The sequence below is a fragment of the Cyphomyrmex costatus genome, unplaced genomic scaffold (genome assembly GCF_001594065.2).
Source record: "Cyphomyrmex costatus isolate MS0001 unplaced genomic scaffold, Ccosl1.0 scaffold301, whole genome shotgun sequence".
Classification (NCBI taxonomy): Eukaryota; Metazoa; Arthropoda; class Insecta; order Hymenoptera; family Formicidae; genus Cyphomyrmex; species Cyphomyrmex costatus.
In genome coordinates, this window is record NW_017277137.1 from 88,328 (window position 1) to 116,275 (window position 27,948).

General features: G+C 42.8%; 1 protein-coding gene across 1 annotated transcript in view; it reads left to right on the forward strand.

Moving 5' to 3' along the window:
• Positions 1-27,948, forward strand: part of dac (dachshund family transcription factor) — a 199,349-nt gene that overhangs the window by 57,169 nt on the left and 114,232 nt on the right. Inside the window, exon 2 of the mRNA XM_018542011.1 lies at positions 21,730-21,882. Within this exon, the coding sequence (XP_018397513.1) occupies positions 21,730-21,882 (153 nt within the window). The remainder of the gene's footprint in view (positions 1-21,729; positions 21,883-27,948) is intronic.

The window sequence follows — 27,948 nt, forward strand, 5'->3', positions numbered from 1 at the left end:
GTGTACATCTACTACATATATATAACTCTGTATGATGACTTTTATAGCGCAAAGACGCATAATATGCGTTCTAACAAAGAGCGGTTGTTGCTAAAAATAGCGATGTGTTTTCTTAATAAAAAAAAGCACTATAGTCGTCTTCACGCACTTAAGTATTTGCTGTATAGCGAAGAAAAGGAGACAAGAAAGGAGGAATATATAAAGAAGGAAAGAGAGATATACGTAGGCTTAACTATTATAGAGGGATCTTCTTCCCCACGCGACAAAGAACAAAACCGACAATTAGTCGTCGACGTGAGTTAATAAGCATCCTCGCGAAGTATCAACGCGCGTGTACTAGGATAATTTGATACGTTCGTGCGAAGACAGATACCGAGAAATCATGGGGGTAAGTAGCCTAGTACTGCGTCATCAGTTAATTTGATTATTATTAAGACGAATTTAACGATGTCGTAATAAATAATATAGATATAATAAGAGCAAAGAGCCAGTAATGTAAATCGGTTTTTAATTCAAATAATCATAATATAAAAATTACATAAACAAAACAAACATATGTTTCGACTCCGATCGGGCCATTTTCAATATTACAAAAATTAATACAGAATCATCAAATTTCATGTTACAAAAATTAATAAGAATCATTAAAATCTGAGTTAAAATAATTATAAAATTCAGTAGCCATCTTAATGCGTATGTTCATTTTATGTTTCTGATCAATAAAGTGAAAAGGTAGCAAAAAAGTAACATTCTAGTAGACAAAAGGAGATAAATACTTATTAAATATAACAATATAATATATATGAATATAAAATATACCTTGTCAATTATATGATAAAATGCTGAGCGTTTTTTAGTCAAACACAAAGAAATTAGTATCACACATCGTTAAAATTTAAGCTAATTTGCAAGACTAAACATTTGATTTAAGTGATGTATTATTTCCGGCTCGTGTAATGTCTATATCTTGTATATTTACGCGAATTACTCTCCGACAGTTATTTCGTCCATTATTATTACTACAAGAATCAATTCTTCTGCAATAACGTACTATTATGTATTTTAATCTTTTGTAATAATCTTTTTTCCCGCGTTCTTTGATATTATTCATGGGAATCGCAAGGTCGATGAACCGGTTCCCCTTAAGGAACATCGATTGATCGTCCTATCCAGGCGACGGGACTTATTCACATATAAGTATTTACCGTCACGGTGTCAATAGTATCGTCAAGTGTTAACTCTGTGCGCTTTAACCCCCGGTAGTAAGAGCCGTCTAGATTGCTGATCTAGCATTTACGATTCATAACTTACGAATGTGAACCGAGAGAAACGGAAACGGCAGGGAGTGAAAGCCAGGGGATGTAAGGAATAGGATCAGTTTCTGGACCCGGACATAAACCGTTTATTTATACGTTCTATTTAATGTTTGTCTGTGCGTCGCCTCATGGGACTCATTCATTATATATCGCCTCTCGTACAAGGAGCGATATTGAACGGTCGATCGTTCCATTTCAGCAACGTTGCGTTTTCTTTCGCGAATTATGTATCTTGGATTTTACAACCGTGCACTCGTAAAATATTGAGATCAGAAGAAAATAGTTTGGAGATCCTTAAGTAAGAAGGACGTTAAAAAGGCGATCATTAAATATAATATATCACGGAATACGCTGGTAATAGACAATTACGTTGATGTCGGCATTGATGAAGCCAACTCGCGTATAACGGGGAAAAAATTTGAAAACCACGCGAAATTAGTTTGGTGAAAATTGCCACGTGTTCTTTTTTTTTTTTCTTCTTCGGTAAGGTGAAGTGCACTTGCTCCTGGCGCGTACCGTCGATTCAATTTCTACACGATTGATCAATTCTGCGAGCGGAACAGCGCGAGAGAGAATAATGCCTCGACGTCATGCCACTCTCGTATAACGAAACAAACGAACGCAATTTCATAGGTGGCCTGCGCTCCGGCCGTCCGTCCGTACGCAGTATTACGCAATGAAATCTAGTTGTCCGGTCAATGGATCCGCATCCTCTGACAGACGAGATTCACATACTGTTCGAAGCTGGCCGGCTGATTCGATGTAACCACTCTTGGTCTGCGCCACCGACGGTCTCCTCCTGGCCTAACGACGTCCACTTAACGCTAATAATTATTTTCATTGGGGGCTCCGCGCGTACACGGGGGTCCCTCCATTCTACACATAGCCAACTTCCTGCACGAACGGATATAAAAATAGAGCTCTGTACATCGGGACGTTACGACCGTTGAGCCAATTCAAATACTTTTTCTCTATAGACCCGCGTTCATATATATCAAGAATCATTTATTTTAAGAGTAACATGAGTCAGAAATCGGAAATGACATTTAAACCGGTTGATTCATACCGAGTGCTTGGAATATTAATTCCGCAAACAATGTATCCTCATCACTTATAAAGAGTGTGAATTTTCGCTGCTTTCGACTGCATTTATTCTGCGAATTGTACAGTTTAGCAGCGTTCTGCTTGCGGTGACGCAACGTTCTCGGATTTCAGCTCGTACAGGGGTGGACCCGGGGCTGGCCGGTCGTAATTCTTCCCGAGAATACCGGGGAAGACGTAGACGGGGTGATATAACTGTACCGGGACGATTTCCGCAAATCTACCGGGCGTACTTTGTCGTGGATAAGAGGAGAGGGAGAGGAGAGCGGGGGAGGGACGAGAGAGGGACCGGTGCGCTCGTAAATTATTTAGGGCCGGGGTCCGAGGTGTCGGAGCTCGACGTCTCGATTGGCCCTCGCCTGCCCAATCCGGGAGAAAATTAAATAACAACAAAACGATAAAAGACAATTGTTTCTAAGTTTTATGGCTCCCTCCCCGGCTCTCGCATGCTCTGTCCGGCTGAGCTGATGAGGCTGAAGGGCGTTTTATTACTCGTCGGTGTGCTTTGGTATCGCCACTAGCCGCCCCTGTGATCCACGGGTTACTTTATTTAGGAGGCAAGGGCGACGGCGGTAGTGATGCGATTTCATGACACCGCGCATCGCTATTCTCCGCTGTCGTTAACCCCGATTCGCTGGTCGTTTTAAATATACGTTTCTCTCTCTTTCCGTAGAAGAATCTGTGATCGAATCAGTGCCGCGCGACACGAACGCTCGATTACTGCGACGGCGACGCGTCGTCGTTTGCGCGATACGAAAGCAATTTTCAGGAGGAGTCGCGAGTGGCTCTCGTGCGAAAGAAGTCGGATCTGGCGTTCTATAAAGCTCGCCGAGATTTATGCTGATTATCGGCCCGGCTTGCGGAATGACCATGACGAAAGGTGCGGGGACGCTTCATTTCTGAAAGTTTGTCGATAAAAAAGACGGGGGGAAAAGATGAGACGTGCAACGTGAAGAGCGCTTGATGAAGAGGACGGCTGAAATGCGGTCGGTACACATACGATCGACGTTCCCATTTTGTGCGTTGCGTTCTCCTTCTTCAGGTTCTTCTCTCTCTCTCTCTCTACTCCTTTTTGGTCCATCTCCGTTCTTTCTGCCTTTATTCCTCCTCTCCGTCGCGTTCCTTGGCGCGAAGTACGCGGCCGAGTCTCTCTATCATCACGGCTGTAGCAATAACAGAGGGCTTACGGTTCCCGCCATATATTGCGGCCACATTTTTATTTTGACACTAATAGCCACGTGGTATCGGCCACGAGCATGACTCGAGTCCGTCCGATCGTGCTAATCCCGCTCCGATATTGCCCGTATAAATCCCCGAGTATCGTGCGCGGCAAAGAGAGAAGAAGAGGACGTCATCGAAAGAGAGAAAAGGAGAGAACGAATGAGCGAGTGAGAGCGAGAAAACGAGAAGGTGTACAGGGGTGAGTAGAAGGGGGTGCGAGCTCGGCGAGATCGTGGATCCAATATGAAGTGGCGCCTAATGCTTTCCTGATTTATCGATCCAACGCGCGCAATCCAGCAGCTCCTCTCGCCAACGAAAGTCTCGTATCGCAGCTGCTAGATACATTGCGAGGAAAAGATTGCGCTCCACAAATCAACCCCGCTACGCTGCGCCGCGTCTTTGTCTCTTTGAGTCCCAAATTATCTTCGTGCCCGCGATCAACCGAATATTCGTATATAGTTCCTTTGTCCCCACGATTCGTTTTCGCGCTCGGTATAGACCCGCAACGTTGTTCTCCAATGCGAAAGGCCACCGCTAATTGCTAATTACTTCAATTCATTTCGCTGATAGCTGCAAAAAATTAATGAATTCCATTTTCTTTTTTTTCCAGGTATGTAACGGATTGGATTCATTTCTCTACTGCATGTGGGAGCGACGTTTCGAGAGCGAGGAGGGTGAATGAAAAACGTGAGGATTATGATACCGCTATAAATTATATTGAACTCATCGTTTTTTTTGTTTTTTTTTTAATTGTTACTCTACATTATTTATCGGATAAGATATACATTGCGTTTCGCGCACGTCAGTTATCTCTTGTTGCGGCAACATATATTTTCCATTCCGAGGGAAAGGTGGACAAAGAGCGAGTTATCACATTGTCTAGAGGCAACCTTGTCGTAAAACGCGTCCGTCCCCCTATACGTGCAATCATCTAAATTATTCCATAAGACTGGTGTGGCTACTGAACGGCGTGCGTATAGAGGAATCCGGCTATATGGGCAAGCCGGAAGCGAGCGAGCAGAACCGTGAGCTCCGCAGTATAACGTAAGAGAGACAGAGAGAAATAGAATGAGGATGCAGGCAGGGGGAAGAAGAGTATACGCGTTTACTGCTTCATAACTTGGCCCGAGCATGGACAATCGGCCGTTATGATTTCGGATGCTATTTTGAATGCTCTATACTCGCTCTCGCCGTGGGTGGCCCCGAGCAAGCGCGCAGAACAGTACCAGAAATATGCTACCTCGTAAAAGCAGGAGACCCTTTATCCTAACACGTTGCTACTAACCGTCGCGCGTTTGTTAAATCTCTATCAGATGTTTACTCGTATATACTGTCGACAACCGCGCGCTTCCCCTCGGATTCTATCGAGGACGCTTTGCATCGCGAAATCATCTGTCTTCGCCTTCTCCTTTCAGAACTTGTAAGAATATTACTTCAATATATTTCGAGCTGACCTTTCAATTCGAAAAAATCGAAGAACCAAGTCGAAAGAGGTACGACGGTCGATCGTAGCGTTTCCTAAAGGAGTTTCGGAGTTTTTCTAGCGATCGTACACCCAGACTTCCAAACAAATTCGTTGGCAACGCGGAATATAACTCAAGGGGAACGTGCCATACATCGATTTTCCTTTTACATTCTCATTTCTTTCTCCCGTTTTCATTTTCGATATTTTCTTTTCTCTTTCATGCATAAATATCGCGTTCCGCACTCACAAGTATGCTGGAAGACGCGAGGAACGCTTTTAATTTCGCCCGCTCTTGCCGCGTTAAGGAGAAGCGGGCCGGTACGTCGTAATATCGAGGTTTTAACACGACTGTCAATATCGCGGAATAACGCCCGCAATAAACGACATTAAAATCGTTTCGCCTCGGGCCACGATCCTTAGATCCGCGCGCGTACACATGACGCCGGTAAATCACTAGTTAACGTTTCCCCATAATGCCACGGCGAGAGCCGGAGACACGCCTCGCCCATAAAAGACGACCCACGGTACACTCTGTACTTCGCGAGAGGTACTGGCCACCAAGGGTACCAGCGCATTCGCGACACTTTGTTCGTGGTTTAATAGCAGTCGGCGCGATCAAAATCACTGTGCGATCGGCCGCGGAATCGGAAATCCTTCGCTGAATCTCAAGCGAATCAATTTTATAATATACGTATATATAGAACTGTGGAATCCCTTTGTTGTTTGCGCGGCGCCAATTCTTGCATTTCATTTGATCCCGAACAGAAATGATTAAAATCGAGAATAATTCAAATCACGTGAAATTACTTTTCGGATGCAATTAATTTAATGCTATTTCCAATGTTGTTATCGTTCAATCCATCGCTGCATTTACGCCGGTGCAATTCGTGACGATCGGTATTTGCAAATATCCAAATCATATATCGGGATTACATACATGTAATGTAAATATCGTTACAACCGCGCGTTATTCCGATATGTTCTTGAATTTCGTTCGACGGCGCGCAAAGTGACGCGTGAAAATATCCGTGTACATTAATAATAATTTGTGTACTTTGCGAATTGCATTTGAATAACTTATGGCCTGCTTGATAATTCAATGCCGCAAGAGACACGTCTCGCGTTAAATTCAACGCAAAATATAATTTGTCGAACAAAACGTGTTGCGCGCCCTGCTATTTCGTCGTATTTAACAACAACCACGTTTAATCGAACGGTTTATTTTATTACGAGTAATTATCGCCCTTATTTGTACTGCGTGTTAATATTGTGGAACATATTAAACCGCATGTAATTCGCACACAAAATTAATACCGAGGCGTATACTGCGGGACTTGCGGTTGCGTTTCCTAAAATTTTTTATTCTTCCGATCTCTTCTTTTCCGCCTTTAATAATGTCGTTACGCGAAATCGCCCGCTCGAGACAACGCGCGGTTGTGTGTGTCTCTTCTCGACTTCTCGAAGAGATAACTGCGACGTACTTGGAGAGGGATGAGCAGCGCGGGTTGGAGGAAATAATATTAACATAAGCTTTATCTAAATGTTAATACGCGCGGGCCATCGCGTATCGACCTGCCTACAAATATCACGTACAGAGAATTCCCGCAGAGTATTTGGGACGTAACCTTTCAGTGGGGATACGCGGATCGTTTCTCTTTACTCGTTCTCGCAAACCCCTGTGTACATCTATCTTCCTTGCTTGAAAGATAGAGAGAAAGAGAGCGAAACGCAGAGAAAAAGAGCCATTGGGGGTGGATAAGCTCTCTCGCCGCGGGCTCGGAAGCGAACGCTTAAAAATGTAATAGCGAGGAGCTCTGAACACGTCCAACGCGAAACCGTCGACGGCGCTGGGCCTCTTTATTTTCTCCATTATTCAAATATAAATGTAAATGTTGATACAAACGGATAGGTAAATGGAAAGAGAGAATTCAATTGTTCGGCGCCGTCCGTCCTGGGGAGGCGGGAAATTAGTTTATAAGGAAGCGGCGCGGCTAAAAATGTAAAGGGAAAGAGATAGAGAGAAAGAGAGAGAGAGAGAGAGAATCAGGAGGAAAGGGGGTGGAGAAAAAAGAGCAATAGATAGAGACGCTTGAGTGGAGAAAAATCGGATCGACGTAACACAGAATGGAAGGACGAATGCATCAAAGATAGAAGACCGTCGCGACGCTCGTTGTCTCAATTTCGAGTGCGGTAAATTTTTAATTCGTCATTTTGGGAAAAAGATCCCTTCTACGGAATCTCTTCTACGAAGGAGAGAGTCGCTCTCGACTCTTCTTGTTTCCGGAAAACAACGATTTTCCCGCATACGTGCCGGCTCATTTCGTGGGCACGAAGTTTCTCTCGGCCGAAGATTCGGAGAGGGTCGAGTAATATCATCCGATACGTGTGTTCTCGTGTTTCCCCACGTCAGCGCATTGTTCTCGCCCTTCTCGGGCGGTATTGTGACGAAGGGCATGCCTCACGGCACTGGGTCTGGGCATCGCAGGGGTTGCAGCCGATGCAGAGTGCATATGCGCTGATAGCCCCGTAATGCCATCTCTAATTCCATGCGCGCGAGTTGATTCGATTTCGGCATTAAGATAAAGCGACTCTCTCCCTCTCTCTCTCTCTCTCTTCGGTCTTTCAGTCTGCTCCGCTGTACTCGGCACTGTTCCTCTCGCAAATGAACGCTCTTCGAAATGACGCCGGGGAATCGAAACGCGATAGCAATAACTGTAATAACAACGTTACCCGCCCTTAACCCTTCGGGACCAACGTGCCATTGCGCGATACATATGCTCTGATGAGGAGCTACGATGAACGAAAGCTTTATTAAGAGACGCACGCTTGCATATGAGTTAATGTTTTAAAGTTTTTAAACGAAAATGAAGATATTTTTATGACGAGAAAAATTACTCTCTGAAACTTTTAGAGTGAATTATTGTCACTCCACAAAACGTGAAATCGTAATTTTATTTTAAAAATTAAAAATTGAGCCACTCTTTTTTAAGACTGGTTAAAATTTCATTCTTTTTAGTGAGATGCCACTTCAAAGAGAGTAAGATTCTGAGATATAATATTATAAATTATTTATTTTTAATAAAAAAAACGATAGAGAGAGAGAGAGAGAGAGAGAGAGCTCGCTTTCATTAAGACTCACTGGACATAACAAGCAACCACGTCTCAATCGTTGACCGATTATCTGATATTATTCCACGCATTTCCTCCAACGATCTTAATGCTTCTCGAAGTATGCGTGAGTGACGTTAACGTCCAATTCGAGATCGAAACCGACTAAATCGGTACGGTCGAGTGAATCGACGAGACAAGAAACTCGAGGGCGCTGAATAGGTGGCAGGAAGTTTCAGTCGTTTGAATCGTCTGTGTGCGATGGATGACGGTGACGATTATTTGTATAACGAATAACGAGGCTGACGAATCGCCTGGCTAATCTTTCGCGACTGGTCGCTTCGGCGGGGTGCGAAACCCACTCTCGCAAACGATTGCTCTTAAAACGATCGGTTTACACTTGACTTCTTTAGGAGAGGGCGAGAACGCGATTCGTAGCCAAAACGTTGTTTCATAATTGATAAAGATATTATCGTTATTTTTATAAATGAATCTATGTTTAGTAATTTTTAAGTTCCTATATATACATATTTCTTCAATTAATCAGATTTTTTGTCTCCTATAAAGTAAATATATGTTTTTGTTTCTGGTATACATGTTGTTTTCTCGGAATATTTTTGTAGATGAATGTATTTTTAGTAATTTTTAAGTTTTCATGTATATTTTTTTCAATTAATCAGATTCTTTTTGCCTCTTATAAAATTTATTTTTATAAATTTTCTGGTGTATATATTGCCTCCTCAGAATAATAAATATACTGTTATTGCAAAATCAGTCATAACACAATCAGCAACACCAACAGTGCGCGTAAACATATATATGTGCGGGTAAACACGAGCGCGATTTTTACGTGCACTCGAATGCACTCGAAACACGTGGCGATCGACATGACGTTTTCGATCACATAGCCGTCAATTTGATTCGTTGGTGGACAAAATCAGTTATAATTGCCGATAATGTCTTTCCTGAAATTTTATACGCGAGTGAATTTTAATATCGCGTTAATTAATTTGAAAATTATTTATGATCTTTTTTTATTATGATCGACGTGACATATAAGGATTGTATAATATGTTGACACTCCACATTTACGACCGCTCGTTTTATTTCACGTATCGATACACATCGAGATACTTTCCAAGCTGGTGATGACAGTTTAAGGAACATTTACATTTTAACGCATGTGTTATCTTCTAACGATCGTTATAAGACACCTGCGCGCGTTTTAACATTAAATGCGGGATAAGTAAACAGGATGGCTCTGTCTCTGGCTGTACGTGGTTAGTTATGGAGTCTGCTTACACGTGTTTACGGCCGATGACAGTAGGCCCGGGACGTCCTTAACGACGAGAGTTGTGACCATCAGGGATTCTTAGACTTCGCGCGGACATTGTTACGGGCCCTGTGGGTAGCCCGGGTGTGTCGGCATGGTTGCGACCGCAGAGGTATCGGAGTGTGGTACGGCACGGGTCAACCGCAAACCGACAACCGTCCACGCGTGCGCTCTCTCTCTCTCTCTCTCTCTCTCTCTCGACTTCTCTCCGACTGGCTGTCACGTGTGTACTGGTAACAACGCGCGTGCGGCTTCGTTCTACGTGTGCGTGCGCATACGCTCGCGTTCCGCCACGACGTCGCCGTAAATCAAATCTCTCGCGATGGACACGTGCTAATAAGAGAGGAGAACGACAGGGACGCGGCAGCGCAAGAAACAGGACCACGCGCTGTTCCTCGGAGACACCTCGTTTCCGTCTCACCGCGATGTCGAATCAATCTCGCGCGTCCGCGTTGCTGCTTTTGCTCCGCGGAAAAACGACCGCTCGCGCGGGGAATCTCGAGATGAGCGCTGTCTACCAATATGACGATAATATGTTTTGCGTTATCATTTTCTTACACATTTGTTTTTCGATTAATGTGAAATTTATATTTATATTAATTGGAATCGAACTAACGGCACTCCAATAACTGCACTAGAATAATTACATCGTTTTGTTATTGTAAATGAGAGTTGTTGAATGCGTACCATTTAAGATATATATATATTTTTTTCATTCGAAACTGATTTATATGTAAATGAACCTGAAATGGCAGTTTGATGTTTTGAAAACTTATTATTATTATAAAGTACATGTTTCATTTTTCACTAATACCAAATTAGTTTGTTATGAAACTTTTTGTAACATGCTATAAAAGGTATAATTTAGGCGACAAAAATATAAGATTGATAAAAGAAATCATTAATACTTAATTTTAATAATTTACCAAAAACGTCAAAGTAAAACTGGTTTAAATTTATTTTTGCAGTGTGACATTTGTATTTATTATTGTCAATTATCTTTATCTTATAGTGGTACAATTGGGGAAACTTGATCGAGAGATTTTATAAAAATATTAATTTAATCTTTATAATAATTTTAAATAAATATAAAATATATTCTACAATGTGAATCTCGAGATCTTTTTTCATGAAAATGTAAACATTTAGAATAAAATTGTATGATTACGTGATTATTAACTACAGAAATTAATAAATGTTAATATCAGATCGTGTCACTAACACGCATAAGATGAAATCTATTAAATTTTGGCCTATATTACTCATTTCTTATTTATTTTATATATTTGTTAGTAAATATTGCTTCTTGTAATAATAATATAAAAGAATGCGGTACGATTTAGACGGTACACATAGTACGCATTCGCCAAACCCTCTTCTATAAGTCGGTTGAAAGTTAGCGACACATTCGCAATAGCCCTGCACCTTTTATTGGCGCAATAATTTCCTCTGTCGAAGAAATATCTCGCGATCGATCCCAGATATCAAGTCAAAATTTATCGTCGAAGAACGTTCCCTTTGGAAACGGGTGATTACTAATGCGCTGCGAAGTCGACGAGAGAAGGAAATGCGAGCAGGTGCGGCGCGGTAATTGCAAACGTTTGATATTTAATTACAATTTGCCCGCGCGTGCTAGCAGCGAAGCCTCTCGACGTTCCGTCCGATGGGATCTCCCTTTAGAAACAAAATATAATTCCCCAATTACTTCAGTGGTTCGCGAACGCGACGTCCTTTGAATTATGGGCCTCGACTTAATTACATTATTAATTATCGCGCTTAAACGCGGAAGACCGTTCGAATCGGCGGCGGGCATTCCGCGCGCGCACTGTCGAAGCCGATTAAGCGGCTCGCGAGCAAACTCGGGGTCCGTTTACGCAGTGAGAAAAATTCGAAAAGGAGGCGATTTTTCGTTATAAAACGTGTACCCGCGGGTGCGTTTTATCGCGCAATAAAATCAATTGCGTTACGCGATAACGCGCATATAATTCACTCGGGATATCCGTGCTCTGCGCGCGCGTACTAATAGTCGTCGCTCGATTTCCATGCGGAAGAAGAGGTTTATGCCGACGCGCACCGGCAATTTTCTCTTTTACGCAAATATTGGATCACCGGAGAACATACGGCTACCGACACAACGATAATAGATGCGCGTCTACTGTTAATTGATGCGGTAATTAAGGACTAGCTCATGGACGGCACTATGCAACGGCTATTCGAATATGTGCTCCGAGTCGACAACGATTTAACGACTTAATAAAGCCGCACGAATAACGGGGCGACAGGAAAAAGAGAATCGGCCCGATCGGGGTCTCTTCGACGCGGTACGAATCTGCCATAAGTCGGCGTGAGTTTATGCACACGTGCTCGCGCAGAGACTATCCTCCTTCCGCTTATTATTTGGATCTGACATACTTGGTCATAAAAGCCAGACTAGAGCAGCGAAGGAGCGCGGGGGGCGGGGGGGGGGGGAAGGGGAGAAGGACCTTAAGACGAGAACTATGCAAGGTGTATTGGCTGCTGCGTCGTGTTAGTGTGAGACCGTACGGGCCCACTTTATTATTTATTCCGTCGCGACTCGTAAAATATCCCAGGACGCGGATTTATCGTGGATTTATCATGGAAATATTGAAATGAGAGACACTGGGGCCGGGAGTCCCATCACGAGAGCGAGAGAGAAAGAGAGACCGCAGCCACCTTTCTCTTTCACCCTACGTCAACGTACACACGAGTCACTCACCCCCGCGCAGCCCCACTCACACCCGGTCTGCCGCACGCCCGCCGTCCGACAAAAAGCTGACCACCGCAGTCGCTTTACGAGCCGATATATTTTATTCGAGGTAAGCACCGTCCTCTCTGGCACTTACACCTTCGCCCCCCTGCCGCCTGCCCTGCCCGCGCATCTACCGGCTCTCCGTTCTAAGCCATAGTCACGATCCTTCGCATTTGCGAAACGATTTAACAACCAGATCGAAGTTTTGATCTGGATGTATAATGTAGTTGATCGGCTTGGAATCGAATTGGGACTTTATCGTGGATTATTCGGAAAGTTCGATTGTTCTGGCATAGTCGACGACATCGTAACGATTCGTAACGTGTTTACAATACGTCGTCCGTGGGGCGGAATTAAATTCCGACGCATCATCACGACAACGCGCGCGTGAAGATTTTAATTGTTATTGTATGTCGAAATCGAATCAAAGTTTCTCATCGCGAACGCAACGTTGTTGCCCTCTCCTTCGGGGATAATCCGCGGCCCAAATTGGCAGGATTACTCTCGCCGAAGACTGGGCCACGTCCTCGAGATTGCCGGGATTACGCAGCCGTAACGCACGTCGCACGGGTGAGGTTTGTCGCGCCTACCACGTGCAAATACAGGTATTATCGGGTATTACGCCGAGTGTGCGTGAAGGAATAAGCATCGTAGTCGTAGTCGTCGTCGTCGTCGTCTCACGGATCGCGCCGAGTGGATTTGCTGAAATCGTTCTGGGGAAGAAAGAAAACCATTCCTCGCGTCGATATTAAAGGAGAAATAATTCGAGTAAAAGTAATATATCGGAGTAAAAAATTCACGTTGCAGTCAACGCGCCCTTATTTCGGGGATGACGAGATTCGTGACCTATAGAGATACGGATCATATTTTTTAGTGTTTGGTGCCGCCTTTTGTTCTTCGTTCCTAGAAATGATCATCGCGTGTCCTCTGAAAAAAATTGTGTTTTCTGTCAGCCAGTAAAAGAAATATCTTACACCTTTGCAAGGGTCCCTGAAATTGAAATTGGTTTACCTCGGACTATGCGTGTAAGCTCTCGGAGATAGATATATAGTCGCATCTCTATTAACGCCAACGTCGATGTCGATAGTGGTCTCACGCCCGTGGCTTCCTACAATTTTTTTATATACATCACATGTGTACATTAATCAAATGCTTTATACTGAGCAAACGTAATACGTATACATATATACATTTCGAGTCTAAATATAAAATTTTCAGATGCTAAAAAAATGAAAAAAAAAAACAGCTGAAATAAAAAAAGTTAAAATATTACGATATATCTTACGATAATTATATTAATGAATATTTTCAAATCACTTGTGGTACTATTCGCAATCTATTTTTTATTAAAATGATTTTTTATTTGACACGGAACAAGAAAATGTAGGCATTATCTCTTTAATTCGTGCTACGCGCCCCTTTACCGAAAATACGACCGACGAAGCATCCGCGAGATCTTAAAACGCAAATAAGTAGGCCACGTCGAAATCGTAATGTTCCCCAACGCGGCATGACATAAAAATTAAAATTAGAACCCGAGAGACGGAGAGAGAAAGAGAGAGAGGACGCTCGCACGCACCCCAGCGAATATTATGCAAAGCTACGAGCAATAAAAATAACATATTGCGACCGAGAGAGGCATAAGTTTTAATCCAATATTACTAAGATAAGTCTCGAACCCCCGCCCGGCAGAGAAAAAGATTTCTTTTGTGTAACGCACCCCAGCGTTACATTGTGGTTATTAGAAAGTGCTCTTTCTCTCTCTCTCTTTATCCGGCATAACGTCGAGGGGAGAGCTTCCTTCGTTATTCCTCTTCCGTGTAACGGCACAAGGATGCATAAAATCATATCCGCGGACCATATCATATGCGAATGCCTTCTCATTTCCCCACTTGTCTTTCTATCTTACTGGAAAATTCTTGGATTCGAATGCTTATGCTAACTCGTATGGTAATTGGCGAGTGTGGAGGATTGATAGCGGTATATTTCATTACGTTATCTGATCACGATCGCGACGTGCAACGGGTCTTCGTTAATATTGTTCTGCTGTGCCTATATAATCAATTAATTTTTTCCCAATTAAACGATAAATCATTATTAAATCGAAATTAAAAATTATAAACGCGATATTATACCCAGCACCGAACTCGTATGATGTACAATATATGTAAGAACGTACGAGAAGTATACCTATCTATCTTGGAGTATATTCGCGCATTCCCTTTCGTCTTTTTCCTGCTCAATGCACAAAATCGGACAAATCCAATCTGACTAACGGTATCGCGCGGAGAAGCGAGCGAAAAGGGAAGGAACATCAGCGGAAACGGAGAGATAGGCACGTGGAATCGAAGGGCGAGTATTACGAGCGTCAGTCGTAAAAATTTATAATTTGGAAAATATCGCGCGGTAACGGCGACGGCGCTGCGCTGGTGGCTGCCGATTTTCGTCCGGTTTGGCGACCGGGTTTATAAAGCGGCAAATCGAAGGACCAGACTGTGGGAGGCGAGGGGGTGAGGAGGGGGACGACGGCGACGACGATAACGGCGAAAGACTTTTGACGAAAATTGAAGTCGTTGTTATGACGGGAATTGCACGCGACGAGGCTTTACGAGGGGACGCTCTCGCCGACGCTCTCGCAAGTTTCGAAAAAAAGACAGAGCGCGAGAGGATAAGAGAAAGAGAGTGCGATAGAAAGAGAGGACTCGGGGAACCAACAAGAATGGTGAACGAGGGCAGGGACACGCGGAAGAGAACGCGCGAAACACGATAATTCGGAAACAGAACGGTCGCTCTGGCTATCATAATATCAGCAGTGGTTCTCAAAATTATGATCATTCTTAAGAAATTGAAATATTTTTCAAAGTTGGCGCAAACGGATATTTAAGAGTTGTAAAAGTGATTCGTACGAGGCGGATAAATTTTTTATGTGCAGAATCGATTTTTTTAAGGCAAATTTTAATATTTTACTACGATGGCACACAGAAAAATGTTTGGCAGTGTAGGATTGTGAATGAATCAGCTAATTACAGTAAAAACCGCAGGCAATGACGTAAGCAGTATAGCAAATAATAATGCTGACTTGCTTTTATTTAAGTTTATTTTTTGTACCGTATCTCTTATTCTTCCGAACGTCAACATTACCGAAAATTTATATCTATTGTCATTTTTATAAAAGCTACCAATCATAAAAGCCAATTATGTAACTGGGTTCCCCTAATCCGGCGTTGACAACCACAGTCACCAGCCGAATGTAAACGCTCTTAATGTCTGATGACTGTATCGTTTCAAACCAGATGTAAGGTCACACGAAACCTGACTCCGCAATATAGATCAAATACGGGGAACACTATGGAAAAACCGGGGTGGAGCTCTATGAGCCATGACTGAATCGGTGCTTTTGTGACGCGTAAGGTCACGTGGCAAAGCGTATAAGAGCAAGCAGTTCTCATCAAACCTATATTCGAAACTCCTTGTCTCACTGATTCTACTTTGACTATAGTCGCATATATTCGGAGAGATTCGACTCGGTAAAGACTAACAAAGATCTCCGTAAGAGACTCTGCGAGCCTCTCGAGTCCTCGAGTAGTCTACTCGGGTTATTTTCCCATAACCCAATGCGGATGGCCCTTGTTTTCGGGACGCCTCGGAGTATTTGGACAGCGCAAGACGGTAGCGGCAGGATGCGATAAGACAACGGCGCCGTAATTCAAAGATAGTGTCGTGTTTGACTTCGGTATAGTGGGTCCTTTGTAGCTTTGTAGCCAGTCTCGCGAGAGACAAGGCGCGATATTTGCGCTTCAGTCGTGGCTGGAAACAGGAAACCGACAGCGGGGGACACATAAAACCAGTGTAGTTTCGAAATCGCGTGCCGGTGTTCAAAAATCCTTAAAGAAGGAAAGAGAGAGAGAGAGAGAGATTGACTCTTGTACATATTTAAATATTTCTTTCAAAAAAAGTCTGAACATATCCCAAGTATCGTAAAAAAAATTATAAAAAGAATCTGTGAAAGTGAAAATAATCGTATCGCATGACATTCTGTATTACACTTCTTTTTCTTATATCGGAAAAGAAATGTAATAGAAATGCTGACTTCATTCTCGCAGTTTCGCGCACAGGACGATATTCGTTGTTCTCGAAACGTTCCATGTACATGGAACGTTAGACATATATGAGAAACGGCGGTGCAACCGCCGCCGTTGCAGCAACATCAGAGAGCATTTAATCCGGAATACCGAATGCGAGAGCATATACCGTCAGCCCCGAGCAATAGATTTGGGCAATGCGCGAGAACGGGGTTGTTGCAACCCTCGTCGGTCCGAAGTGCACCCTATCCCTCGGCGGGCCATTAATAATATACCCATATTGGACACAATTCACCTTGAAATTAACCGGCAGCCGATTGGTAAGCCTGGCCAAATTGACTTCGAAATTGACAATTTACGATCGCTCGCTCGCGCGTTTACTCGCCTGTCCGTTCATTCGTTCGTTCTCTCGTCTCGTTCTCCTCGTCTGAACTCTTTTCTGGCGAGCGTCAGGCATGGCATGACGTTGACTCCATCAAAATGCCATAGCATTCGTGATGGAGACTCGTTACTCCAAGAGATACGCTTATTAAGTCATAATACTATATTAATTATTATACGATAAATGTATTTATATGTACATGTAAATGTGTTTACTGCGATAAATGTTGTATTAAAATCTAATGTATTATGCGAGTATTTTCAAATATTTCATATCTTAGCGATCGGTTTCTTATTAAGACGTCTTGTTAGAATGCAAATTTTTCTCTTTCACGTCTAGGAAAGGTCTCTTATCTCGATTTTGTTGGTAAATGACACCAACTTCCCGTTGTGTTGACATGACATCGACAGGAAGGCATCATAAGGAATTCTACAATGTGTACCGATTTAATACGACGTACACGTAGATAGGGTCAGGATGGCACACACGCGATATTCGCATGACAGACCACGCATCTAGTCCACATCTTTTCTTCTCCTCGACACGCTCTTGCCATCGTCATTTCCATCCATCTCGCCCTGAATGTGAAACACGAATGGCAAATATTTGTGTTACAATGTAATCATCGTTCTGCCAATAACGAGCGAGCTTAGTGACGGAAAAAAAAACAAAATAGCGGAACTCGGTAACGTCAACGGTAACACGATTCGAGAAAACTAATTAACGTCGCGTTCAACGCTATCCAATTTGTCGTGTGCCAAATGAATTTGCGCGAATGGAGAACAGCGCAGGCCGTTTTCTAATAGCATATGCGCGTTACCTTATTTCCTACTGCAGCGAATATACGCGAATATAAATTAATAACCGTAATTGTGCTTGGGAGAAACGATATTCATATCCGTTCCATTTGTTTCCGTATGAAGGAAGTTTTGGACGACGCACAATGGAGGGACCTCTCGCTCATCGATTTTAATGGGGAATTATGGTTGGTTTATCGTCAGAGTTTATCGTAATGGGCGCAGGAACTGTCAGGTGAGGTAGGAATCGCGAGAAAACGCTCACGTTAAATTACATCGAGGTCGATTGCGCGCGGAGCGGTGCCGCGCTTTCCACGGAAGCGGCTGCCGCATAATTAAGACAATTAAAGTGCCCGCGCTATAAATCACACCGCGCTCATCTACTTAAGGCTAATATCAGATCGGCGATCTAAGCGAGTACCACTTCCACATACAGTTAAATACATGCTCGATCTATCCCGTTCCGCACTGTATTCGTATATACGCGATCGCTTCATTTTTTTTTTCCGCTCGATTTCGCAGATTCCGTTCGTTTGTTCGTTCGAATCCGCCACTCAGAGTTAGCGCGTATTAAAACACGGGCAATTCCACCTGCGTCTTTACTACACCTTGATGTCGATCGAATGCCGCGCGGACACCTTTCCAGCGAATTCGAATCATGAATTCGATTCGATCGATTCGATTCGATCGGCTCGCTGCGTTTTGTTGCGCCGGGTTTTTTGTCCGCGTTGCAATACACGGACGGACGGTTGGAAGAACCAAAGACTTTTCGAAGTCGATAGATCGTTAAACGCCCCATCGCTTACGAAAGCCATGTAATTCCCCGCGAGTCGCGCGATGGCTCTCTCTCTTTCTCTCTTTCTCTCGTTTCTTTTCTCTCCTCCCCTCTCCCCCCCCCCCTCCAGCCTTTTCTTTCTCCACGCATTTCTCCGATCCTTTCTTCCTTTCCTTGCCGATTCCACTGTCTGTCCTTTTCTCGCGGAGCGATCTGCTTCTCCACCGGAGAGGTGCAACGATCATTAGGGCGGGGAACGATCGGGATCGGGGGCATAGCACCTGGCCCGATCATCGGCAACTCTTAATGCCCACACGCAATTCCGAATGAGAACCCGGCCAAATACAATACAGAAGTGTGCGCTGCCGAATCTAATCGATCGATCGCACCGCGCCGCGAATAACGTACAAAACGATCGTTTGGGCGATAATTTCCAGCCGTCTAACCGTTTCGACCGCTCGAAAGCTATACTCGACGCGACTCGCTTGTGAATTAAGTGCAGCGGATGTCTGTCTTATTCCGGCTGTGTAAATCACGCGACAAGAGACGGACGGCTCGAGAAGTCGTGAAGTTTTCGATCTTCGATCGTTCATTACGATTATGCCGCTCTAATTGCGGCCTACTCGTGTGTACATAATTTGCACGAGATACGCTGGCACTCGTAAATTCTTCCACGATCGCTTTCGCGGAGACATTTCTGGAGGACAACGTTCTGAGGAGGAAAGCAACCTATATAATTATCTGAAGCCTTCTGCCAACGGCATTGAAACCACTTTTTTAATAATTACTTACGATCCGAGAGTATCAAGGACAAGCTGACAAGCGTTTCTCCAAGAGATATAATACTTTTCAATAATCCTTGTTTTTACATAACTTATATATTTCAATCTTTTTAACGTTCTGATTCTGATTATTTTATAATAAAAGTTAATACTCTCCCCCTGCCGTAATAATTACAATCAATACGGCGTAAGTTTCCAGCTGAATTGATCTCGAAAGACGGATCAGTTTCCACGATATAAAATTGGACGGTAGCGTGGCCGTTGTTGCCGCAACGCGCGTTTATTAGCGATCTCTCGATCCCTTGGCCAACGGTCTGATCCACGCCCATGGATCAATCGTTGCCCTGCTATTGTTTCGCTGCATAATGCAGGAGATATTACGTAAATATCCGACTCGTCGGCGGGAGAAAACTTGTGGAGAAATAAATGGATAGGAAGATTGTGTTCGATATACCGTATATATACCTTTCAGTCTTTAACAGGTATACTTGAAAGCGTAAATTATTTTTATGAATGCAGCCGTTAGGTAAATACATCATTTCAACTCGTTAGATTTTCGATGGCTAAGAAAGAAGCACTTTTAAACCGGCACTCGCGCTGGCCGGCGCCTCGTCTTATTTCGCTGATCGGGCGGCACGCAAACAAATGCGCATTATGCGGGGTCTAAGCGCTCAGAAAGTGCGCTCGTGTTTTCGGTGTAACCTGAAGCTAAGCGGTTTAAGAGATCAACGCCGTATAAACCGGCCGTCTGAGAATCGTCTGGGGATCCCGCGTGCGTGAGAGGCAGCAGTGAAAAAGGGATGGGGCGAGAGACAAGTAGCAAGGCGAAAAAGAATGTCGTAGGGAGTGAGAAAGAGAGGGCGGAAGGAGTGGGAGGAGGACGGCCGAAAACGAAGAGAAGAGAGTGAGATGAAGGAAGATTCTGGGCAACGAAGAGGCAAAGTGAGAGGGCAAGGCAGAAAGACGGGATGAAAAATTAGATTTACAAATCTGTCTTGACTACTATGAGATTGCTCGCTTACCGGTTAGTGGTGCTCAGCCTTCGTCTCGTTATTCCCTAACGATCCTACTCCGTAAATAATGTATAGTTGTGTGAAGGATGCATGTATATAATTAAGAAAACGATCCCAAGTCTCTAAAAATGCATCTCGATTATCTTCGAAGTGTCATTCTCTCTCTCTCTCTCTCTCTCTCTGTCTCTCTCTATCGATGGCGATCAATTAATCGAAATTTAATTTATCATTTATATGGAGATGCATCGTGATTGGAAAGGTTGAGAACATTCGCGGTTGGGTGTTATATCGAGAGTAAAGAAAGGTAATAAGTCCCGGATATTCCCTCGCTAAAGCAAAATGCATCTCTGTGTATACGTGCGTGTATTATACATGCGTGTATTTCGTGCGTAACGTCGTCGTAGTGTTGACGTGAATGCATACACGTTGCGTGTGTATGCGTGAGCGCCTCTCTGGCGCCTACCGCCTATGAAAAATGAACCTCCCTCCCCTGGGCGCACCAGTATCATCGTCACTATCGTACAGATTGTTTCAACGGAGATCTTCCTCGTCTGCTTCGCCGCCGACAAAGCTCGAAAGGTGCCAGTGACGCTCATCAAAAGAAAACGCCGGCCACTCGAAACGGAACTCGATCCTATAATAAAGCACGAATGTCTGGAGAGTAGATCGCGCGGAATCTTTTATAACATCTATTTTTAAGTAATCTTGTAAATGCAATGAAAATCTTTCATAATTTGTTGCATAATTATTTATTGCATAATTATAATTACGCAAGTATTTTGCCATGTTAATCTTAAATAAATAAGTAAAGCTCACGTAATTTCATTCGCCCATTAGCGCGTTTCTATATTCAATCATTCGTGCACGATTTCATCGTATGTTACGTGAAGATATGTAAATTTAAAGATAATGCGCAAAATTTTGTAAATTTGTTTATCAGTCGATAACGTGTTCGGAGTGAAAGTCACGTGTTATATTCACGGATGATTTTCGTTTTCCCTTAGTCACGTAAGAGTCCGCTCTCGAAACGTTCGCAAACGATCTCTACGTAGATTAGTCTTCAAGATTTTCAAATTGGTTCCTTGGCTAGCGAGCCGGCCGGTGTTCGTTTAATGGTTCGCGCGCGGCGGCGGCGGCGGCGCGCGATTTCTTCTGGGATGCCTTTCCTCTCGAGTATAATCTTGAAATCAGGACTTGAGATCCATTCCGAGTATTGCAAATAAGACTTATTCACAGAGGAAAGATCAGCAGGCGGTCGTTAAAGCAGTCGTCGTTTCATACGTACGTGTCGTGCCACGCAGCAGTTTCCAGTTTCGCAGCTCGCAACTCAATTCATAATCATTGATAATTCGCAGTTGCGATATTCTCATTTCTCGCGATACCTAATCGGCCGAGACGATCTCGATCGTACTAATGAAGCGAGAGAGACTTACTTCCGTGCTTCGCGCGAGGGCTGATATTTCCTCCTTAATTCTTTTCAGCAGATAATCGGTCGCGATGAATATCGCGGCCACGACGATCGGGGTAAGACATTACCTCGATGACAGGTGTCTCTAACCACAGTAACTCTCTCTCACTGTACAGCTCCAGGCCAGGAAGACCCCCAAAGCGAGCTTCCGTTGGGCTGAGCCTTGCGGCGAGTCACCTAGCCGCGGCGGCTGGTCATCATCCTCAACACTCTCTGAAGAAACACAGATTGGACAACGGTGATTATTACGAAAACGGACATCTCGGTGAGTACCCAAAATTATCAATTATATCTTATTGCGATAAATATTATAGTATTCAGAGGGATCTCTAGAGTCATCTCTGCCATGCAGAGATCTAGATTGCGATCGTCAATTATCGTCAATTCGTCGTGTTTGTTTTGGATGATAAAAATGTTCTGATTTTTCATCGAGAATTTTGCGGAAGAATTTAGACGATATAAACGGTATAGACGGTCGAGCGTGGGGTTATGCCAAATAGAGCACGTACGTGCAAATAGACGTACACGTAGCGAGGGCCACGCGCTTGATTACTGCCATCCGTATATACGCTCTGGCATACGGTGACCCTACCGATCAATTAATTAGGGGAATCAAACACACTTGGAGTGAGCAAATTAACTGCGACTGCACCGTCGTGTTGCGGCCTGCGGTGGCGGTCACCGATGCCCGGGATATCGTACGATCCCTTTACGTACGCAATTGATACTCGCGCTGTCTTCACATTCCCCATGCCGGATTCCAATCCAGGAACTTCCTCTGCCATTCTCAATTTATCTCGTGGCGCGTTGCATCGCTTTGCGCATCCTATCGTCCTATATAATCATTCGCTAATGATCAGATATTTCATTAATTATGAATACTTCGTATTATTAATAACATAACACAATTAATAGCATTATAATCTCGCGCGATTTCGTTCGTCCTTGCGCGATATATTCATCGCTCGCTATGTGAACATCCGGAAGATCGATAAACGCGCATACAATATTCATTGGTTTATTTGCGCGGACTCTCTTTGTGCTCTTCGATAGCGCTTTGAAGGGTGTCCGTTGGGACGCGCTTATTTCGCAGATATATTATCATCGGGGGACATACAGAGAGAGAGAGAGAGAGAGAGAGAGAGAAAGAGAGAAAAATGGGGACGTTATTGCCGTCAACGCTGAGAGAAGGAAATCGTTAAATCACGTCATACGGCGGCGGCGTCGATCGACGTTCGGAAATTGTTTAAGCAAATAATCGCGAACACGCCGGCCGATCAATTTTACGGGCAAATACGTTTCACGGTGCAACGTTAATGAATTAATGCCGCGGCGCGTTCGCGCGGGTCCGCGCCTGCAGCCAGCCGCGCTCGTTCTCTCGCGCGCTCGTCGGGGTAAACGTTGAAACGGCCGGCAATTAATTACGGCCGCGCGGTAATTGTATAATTGTTTTACGATTGGAGCCGGTCCCCCTGCTCTCGCCTCTCGTCGCCGGCCGTATCCCGGTTGCACTCGATCTGCTCGCTTAAAATATATATATAATATATATATGATCGGTATATATAATACCCGTCCGAGAAACAAATTAAAGAGGTTGAAAACGTTCGTAGGAAATGAGACATGGAGAAAGAGAGTCGAACTTTTTTTTCTTTTTTCAATTTCGCCCGGTGAACGCAAAGCACTTCCCATAACGCAATTAATAAACTCAACAAGCAAGATCCGATCGCGATAGCAGGAGCGAAACATGCGTTTCGGGAGCGCGGCGCACAATGAATTCGGCACGACGCTTGTGTGAGTGGCGTACGCGTGCGAGAATCATCGCTTGTGATACGCATCTATGTTGTCTCTACGAAATTAAAAGCGGCAAAGGAAATAAATAGCGGGCGGAAAGAGAAAAGGTTCTCCCAAAAGCAGCTGTGCGTTTATAGCCGCATCACGATGATTCGAATTACCTATATAGCTTTATCGACGGTTCCTATTTTCAACTCGGTCGGATTGTAAGATGACGCAAATCCGTAATTTCCAGAAACCGAATCTGTGTAATCGTTCGATGTATCGATCATGAAGACGTTAATCAAATTGACCCGGCGTAATTTATATTACATGACCTAATGCATATCGAATTGTTTATTAGCGCGCGAACTAAGTCAATTATCCGGTCGGTTTGGGCGTTTGGGTGAGTGTGACGAGCATTAGCTCAAATATGAGCGAATTTATTGCTAACAAATTCTCGACTTTCCTCAAGCACCCGAATATATACGGCACGTCACCGATGTCCGCGTGGTCGAGCAATGAACTCGATTCATCGGCGACGCTCGCGCGTTATAACTAATACATTACGTCGACGGACGTAATCGTTCGGTCGTTTAACGGATAGAGGCGTCTCGGTGGTGGTAACGTAAATTTTGGATAGTTGCTCGAAAAGCATGCGACATATATACACGCGCAGAAAAGAGAGAGAGAGGGAGAGAGAAAGAGGAGAGGGAAGCATGTCGCCCTCGTTGGGTGGCTGGATGGGTGGTTGGTTGGTCGGTCGGTCGGTCGGTCGGGTGGATGGGTGGGTTCGGCTGAACGGGCCGCGGCTTGAAACGATGGTGTACTGCCAAGCGAATGCTCATAAAAGCATTGATTAACTGTTGGCGGTCGTAGGTCAGCCGGCACACGGCTGGCCCGTGTACCAATAAAACCCGGCTAATAGTGACCCGACATCGCTTCAATATCATGCGTCGACCATCCCGAACGTTCTCTCTCGTTGTCGTGTCCGCGACAATTTTCACGTTCGAAAATAATGACGTGAAAGTCGCGATCGTCGTGTCAAGATCATTCGATTCGTTCCTGATCCCAGAAATACGCGCGTTTCCCAAAACAATCGATCGAGCAAAATGATGTTTCGATTGTAAGTACGACTACGCAGTAAAAATAAATAAAAATAATCTATATATAGATGTGTGTGTTGGATGCTTGTCGACGTTCGAGAACACGTGCATCTATATACTTGTTCCGTTTTTAATTTGGAGTAGGGTATATTTATACATAATATACCCATATATACTTGTATCATCATCTCGCTGAAGGGTTGATTTGATTAATTATATTTATGATTATTAACTGATTTGTGTTAACTCACTATATGTTGCGCACCTAAATATCGCTTGACTCGTATATTTGCTGTTTCCTCATTTATTATTTGTCTAATTTGCGAGTCGTACTATGCTTTTAGCTTGAAGAAGTAATCCGATGTGCTCGTAGAATTGCTTTACACATTTCCGGGAGTCACGCATATATAAGATTTTAATTGCTGCCGGCGCGCATGAGTACTTAATGAGCAGTTATGTTTTGTTGATGGTTTGATAGGGAGAATAGATTACTATGAATGGGCATCTCTCTTTTGACGACGGCGTTACTTGTATATTCATAATTAGATGTTATCAATGGTTGGTGGAGAACTTAATAACTGGCGTTATTGCTAATTTGCTTAGTAATTACGAGTTAATATTAAAAATAGTAGATTATGTAATTAAAATTAGCCGTTTTTTTATATAGCGTTATCGTTCCGTATTAAAATTTTCTAATCTAAATCTATCTGCATTGTAACATTTATAAACATGTTTGTTTCATGTACCAGAAAAAATTTAAATCGCTGTATACATTATAGATGCGAAGACGAAGGTGTTAATTATCGGAAATAATATATTGTAAATTTATTTTGATATAAAAATTGTAAAATATTGCAAGTAACATTACGGATAAACGGAAATAACATTACGGATTAACGATCGTTGACGGAAGTATCAGGTATATATATTCCGAGTGCTTGTGTAAGAGTTTGTATCCAGTCCTGACCGCGGGCCATCACGGCTCACGAAGTTGCGGTCGATGATTCCGACCAGGCCCAGGTAGCTGTGCAAGATAATTAATGAATTGGGGAAACGATGACCGTGAGACGAGGATATGTGAATTGCATTGATAATTTTTGTCGGTTAACCGTATTAAGGGAATATATATCGAAACACAAAGACCGTTGAAGAACCCTGAAATTTTCCGGAGATCCTGAATTACGCTCACACCGTGGAGAGAGGATCGAAAAAAAAAAAAATCGTTATAGCGAGACCGTCAAGAATATAAGCTACAATATTTATATTATAGAAAAAAAATCTATTCTTAAATCAAGTATAATATGTTAAATATTGTACAATACATAAACAAAAATATTACTTTATTAGTTTTAATTTAATTGAATTTATTTTGATGTAAATATTACTTTTTTTGTACTCAATTCAAGACTTGCTCAATCAAAAATCTTACATCGATATAAATTCAATCAAATCAAGACTAAGATCTTTAAAACAAGATATATAATATTTTTGCTTATATATAAACATATTATGGTCGATTTAGGAGAAGTTTTTTTTCTGATAGACTATTATTATACTATATTGATATTAAAATATAATAAAAATGTATCAAAAGAAACAAACAAGTTGCCAATATGATCTACGATTAAGGTCTTCAGTACATATTTAAATGAATATAAAAATAACGATTAAAATTAAGATACATTTATGGTGGTAGCGCATAAAAACTATAAATACTAAGGTGGTAATATTCAAATTAAGTCAAATCTTGTTCATCAAATTGTTAAGTTTATTAAAAATATTTAAAATTGGAAGTTAGAAATTATTTTTAACGTAAATTTTTCCTCAAAAAATATAAAATTAGCTTACATGATTGTCAAGATTAAACGATTTTTGTCTAGTTGTTGTTCCATTAAACTGCTCAGTTTACTGTGTAGGCAAAATTTTTGGAATAAATTAATGTAAAGTTTCATAAGTAATAATTGGTATTAGAATTTAAATCACTTACATGAAATTTAAATAAAAGTTATTAGACAGTATATAACTGTTTGGCAGACCGATGTAAAATGAGATTACGAAAAGCAGTGAGCAACGGAATATACACTAATGACAACATGTACATATAATAAATAATATATAACAAATAACATATAACAATTTACTCAAACTTATCGAAACATTGATAAATGATTGCTATTGTGGGCGATGATTCCCATAATGAATTAAAAAATGAACTTGAATTTTTGATTACCGATGAAAAACAAAGTGAAGCAAAATGAAATAGAGAGAGTGAAAGTTTTAAAGATATAATCTTTACAGTGGATCTATTATTTTTTGCCTTTGCATCAGGTCAGAAACGATTCGGTCGATTGTCTACTCCTCATCATTTACAATCAAGAGGTTTTCTGTTTTTTTTTTCTTATCCGGCACGATGTGGTCGCGCTTGATTGTTTTTTACGAGAGGAAACAGTGCAACGAAAAAGCGGCTACATCTCGGTGGAGGCTGCGAAGAGAAATGTAAGAAGGCGCCAGAGTTAATCGGAGTAACAAAAGCACCGCATGTATTAAGCCTCTTCATTTTTGTAACGCCTTTACTGCACGACGCGTGACCGTAAATCAATCGCGTCAAGAATTTTCGCGTTTCATCACTTTTTGCGGCGCGGAGAAAGAGCCCGTGCATAACCAGCGTTGCAAATGAAGACGTCAACGAGAGGAGGCAAAAAAAAAGTCGTAAGATTGCACGTGCACGAGAGAGAAAGAGTATGGAGGTCTTAGCATACGATGAGAAAACGAGCATTATTAATACAACACAGTATTATTGATATCCCTTTTACCGTAAACTGCTTCCCACAATCACACGTCAGAAAAATACAACTGCGGGACCATCGCGTGAATGCAGAGGGATGTTCGCGATCGAACCTTATCTCTGTGATTATGAGCCTTTCCTTTACGGCGCGGTGTAGAGAATGTGGCTAAAGCTGGCAGGAATGGTGAATCGCAACACGTATAGAAACGCTGCTCTCGTCGCGGGAGACGCATTTGCAACAACATTTCTTCGCACGACTTGTCGGTCTCGCGAGAAAATAAAGGAACAGTCGACGGACACAAGCACGCATCATGTGTGTATATATATATATATATATATGTATATATATATACATATATATATATGTGCGTCGCGCGTCAACCGTTGCAAGAGCCGCAGCTATAAAATCTGTGCCGCCTCTCAAAGCTCTCGCGAGGCACGACGGAATTTTAGTACGACTTAATTACGACGGTCCTCGCGCTCTGCACTGTCGTCCTTTTTATTCCACGAAGACCTGGGGGCACATTTACGATGCTCCCGCGGATCCACCCATTCACAGTTAAGGTCTAGGATTCTGTTCCAAAGTTGCCAGTCGTTTGGAAATCATTATTGGATATATCTTGCGGAATTATGGATGTTAAAGCTCGGCTATCTCGAGGTGCCATATTGGTTGT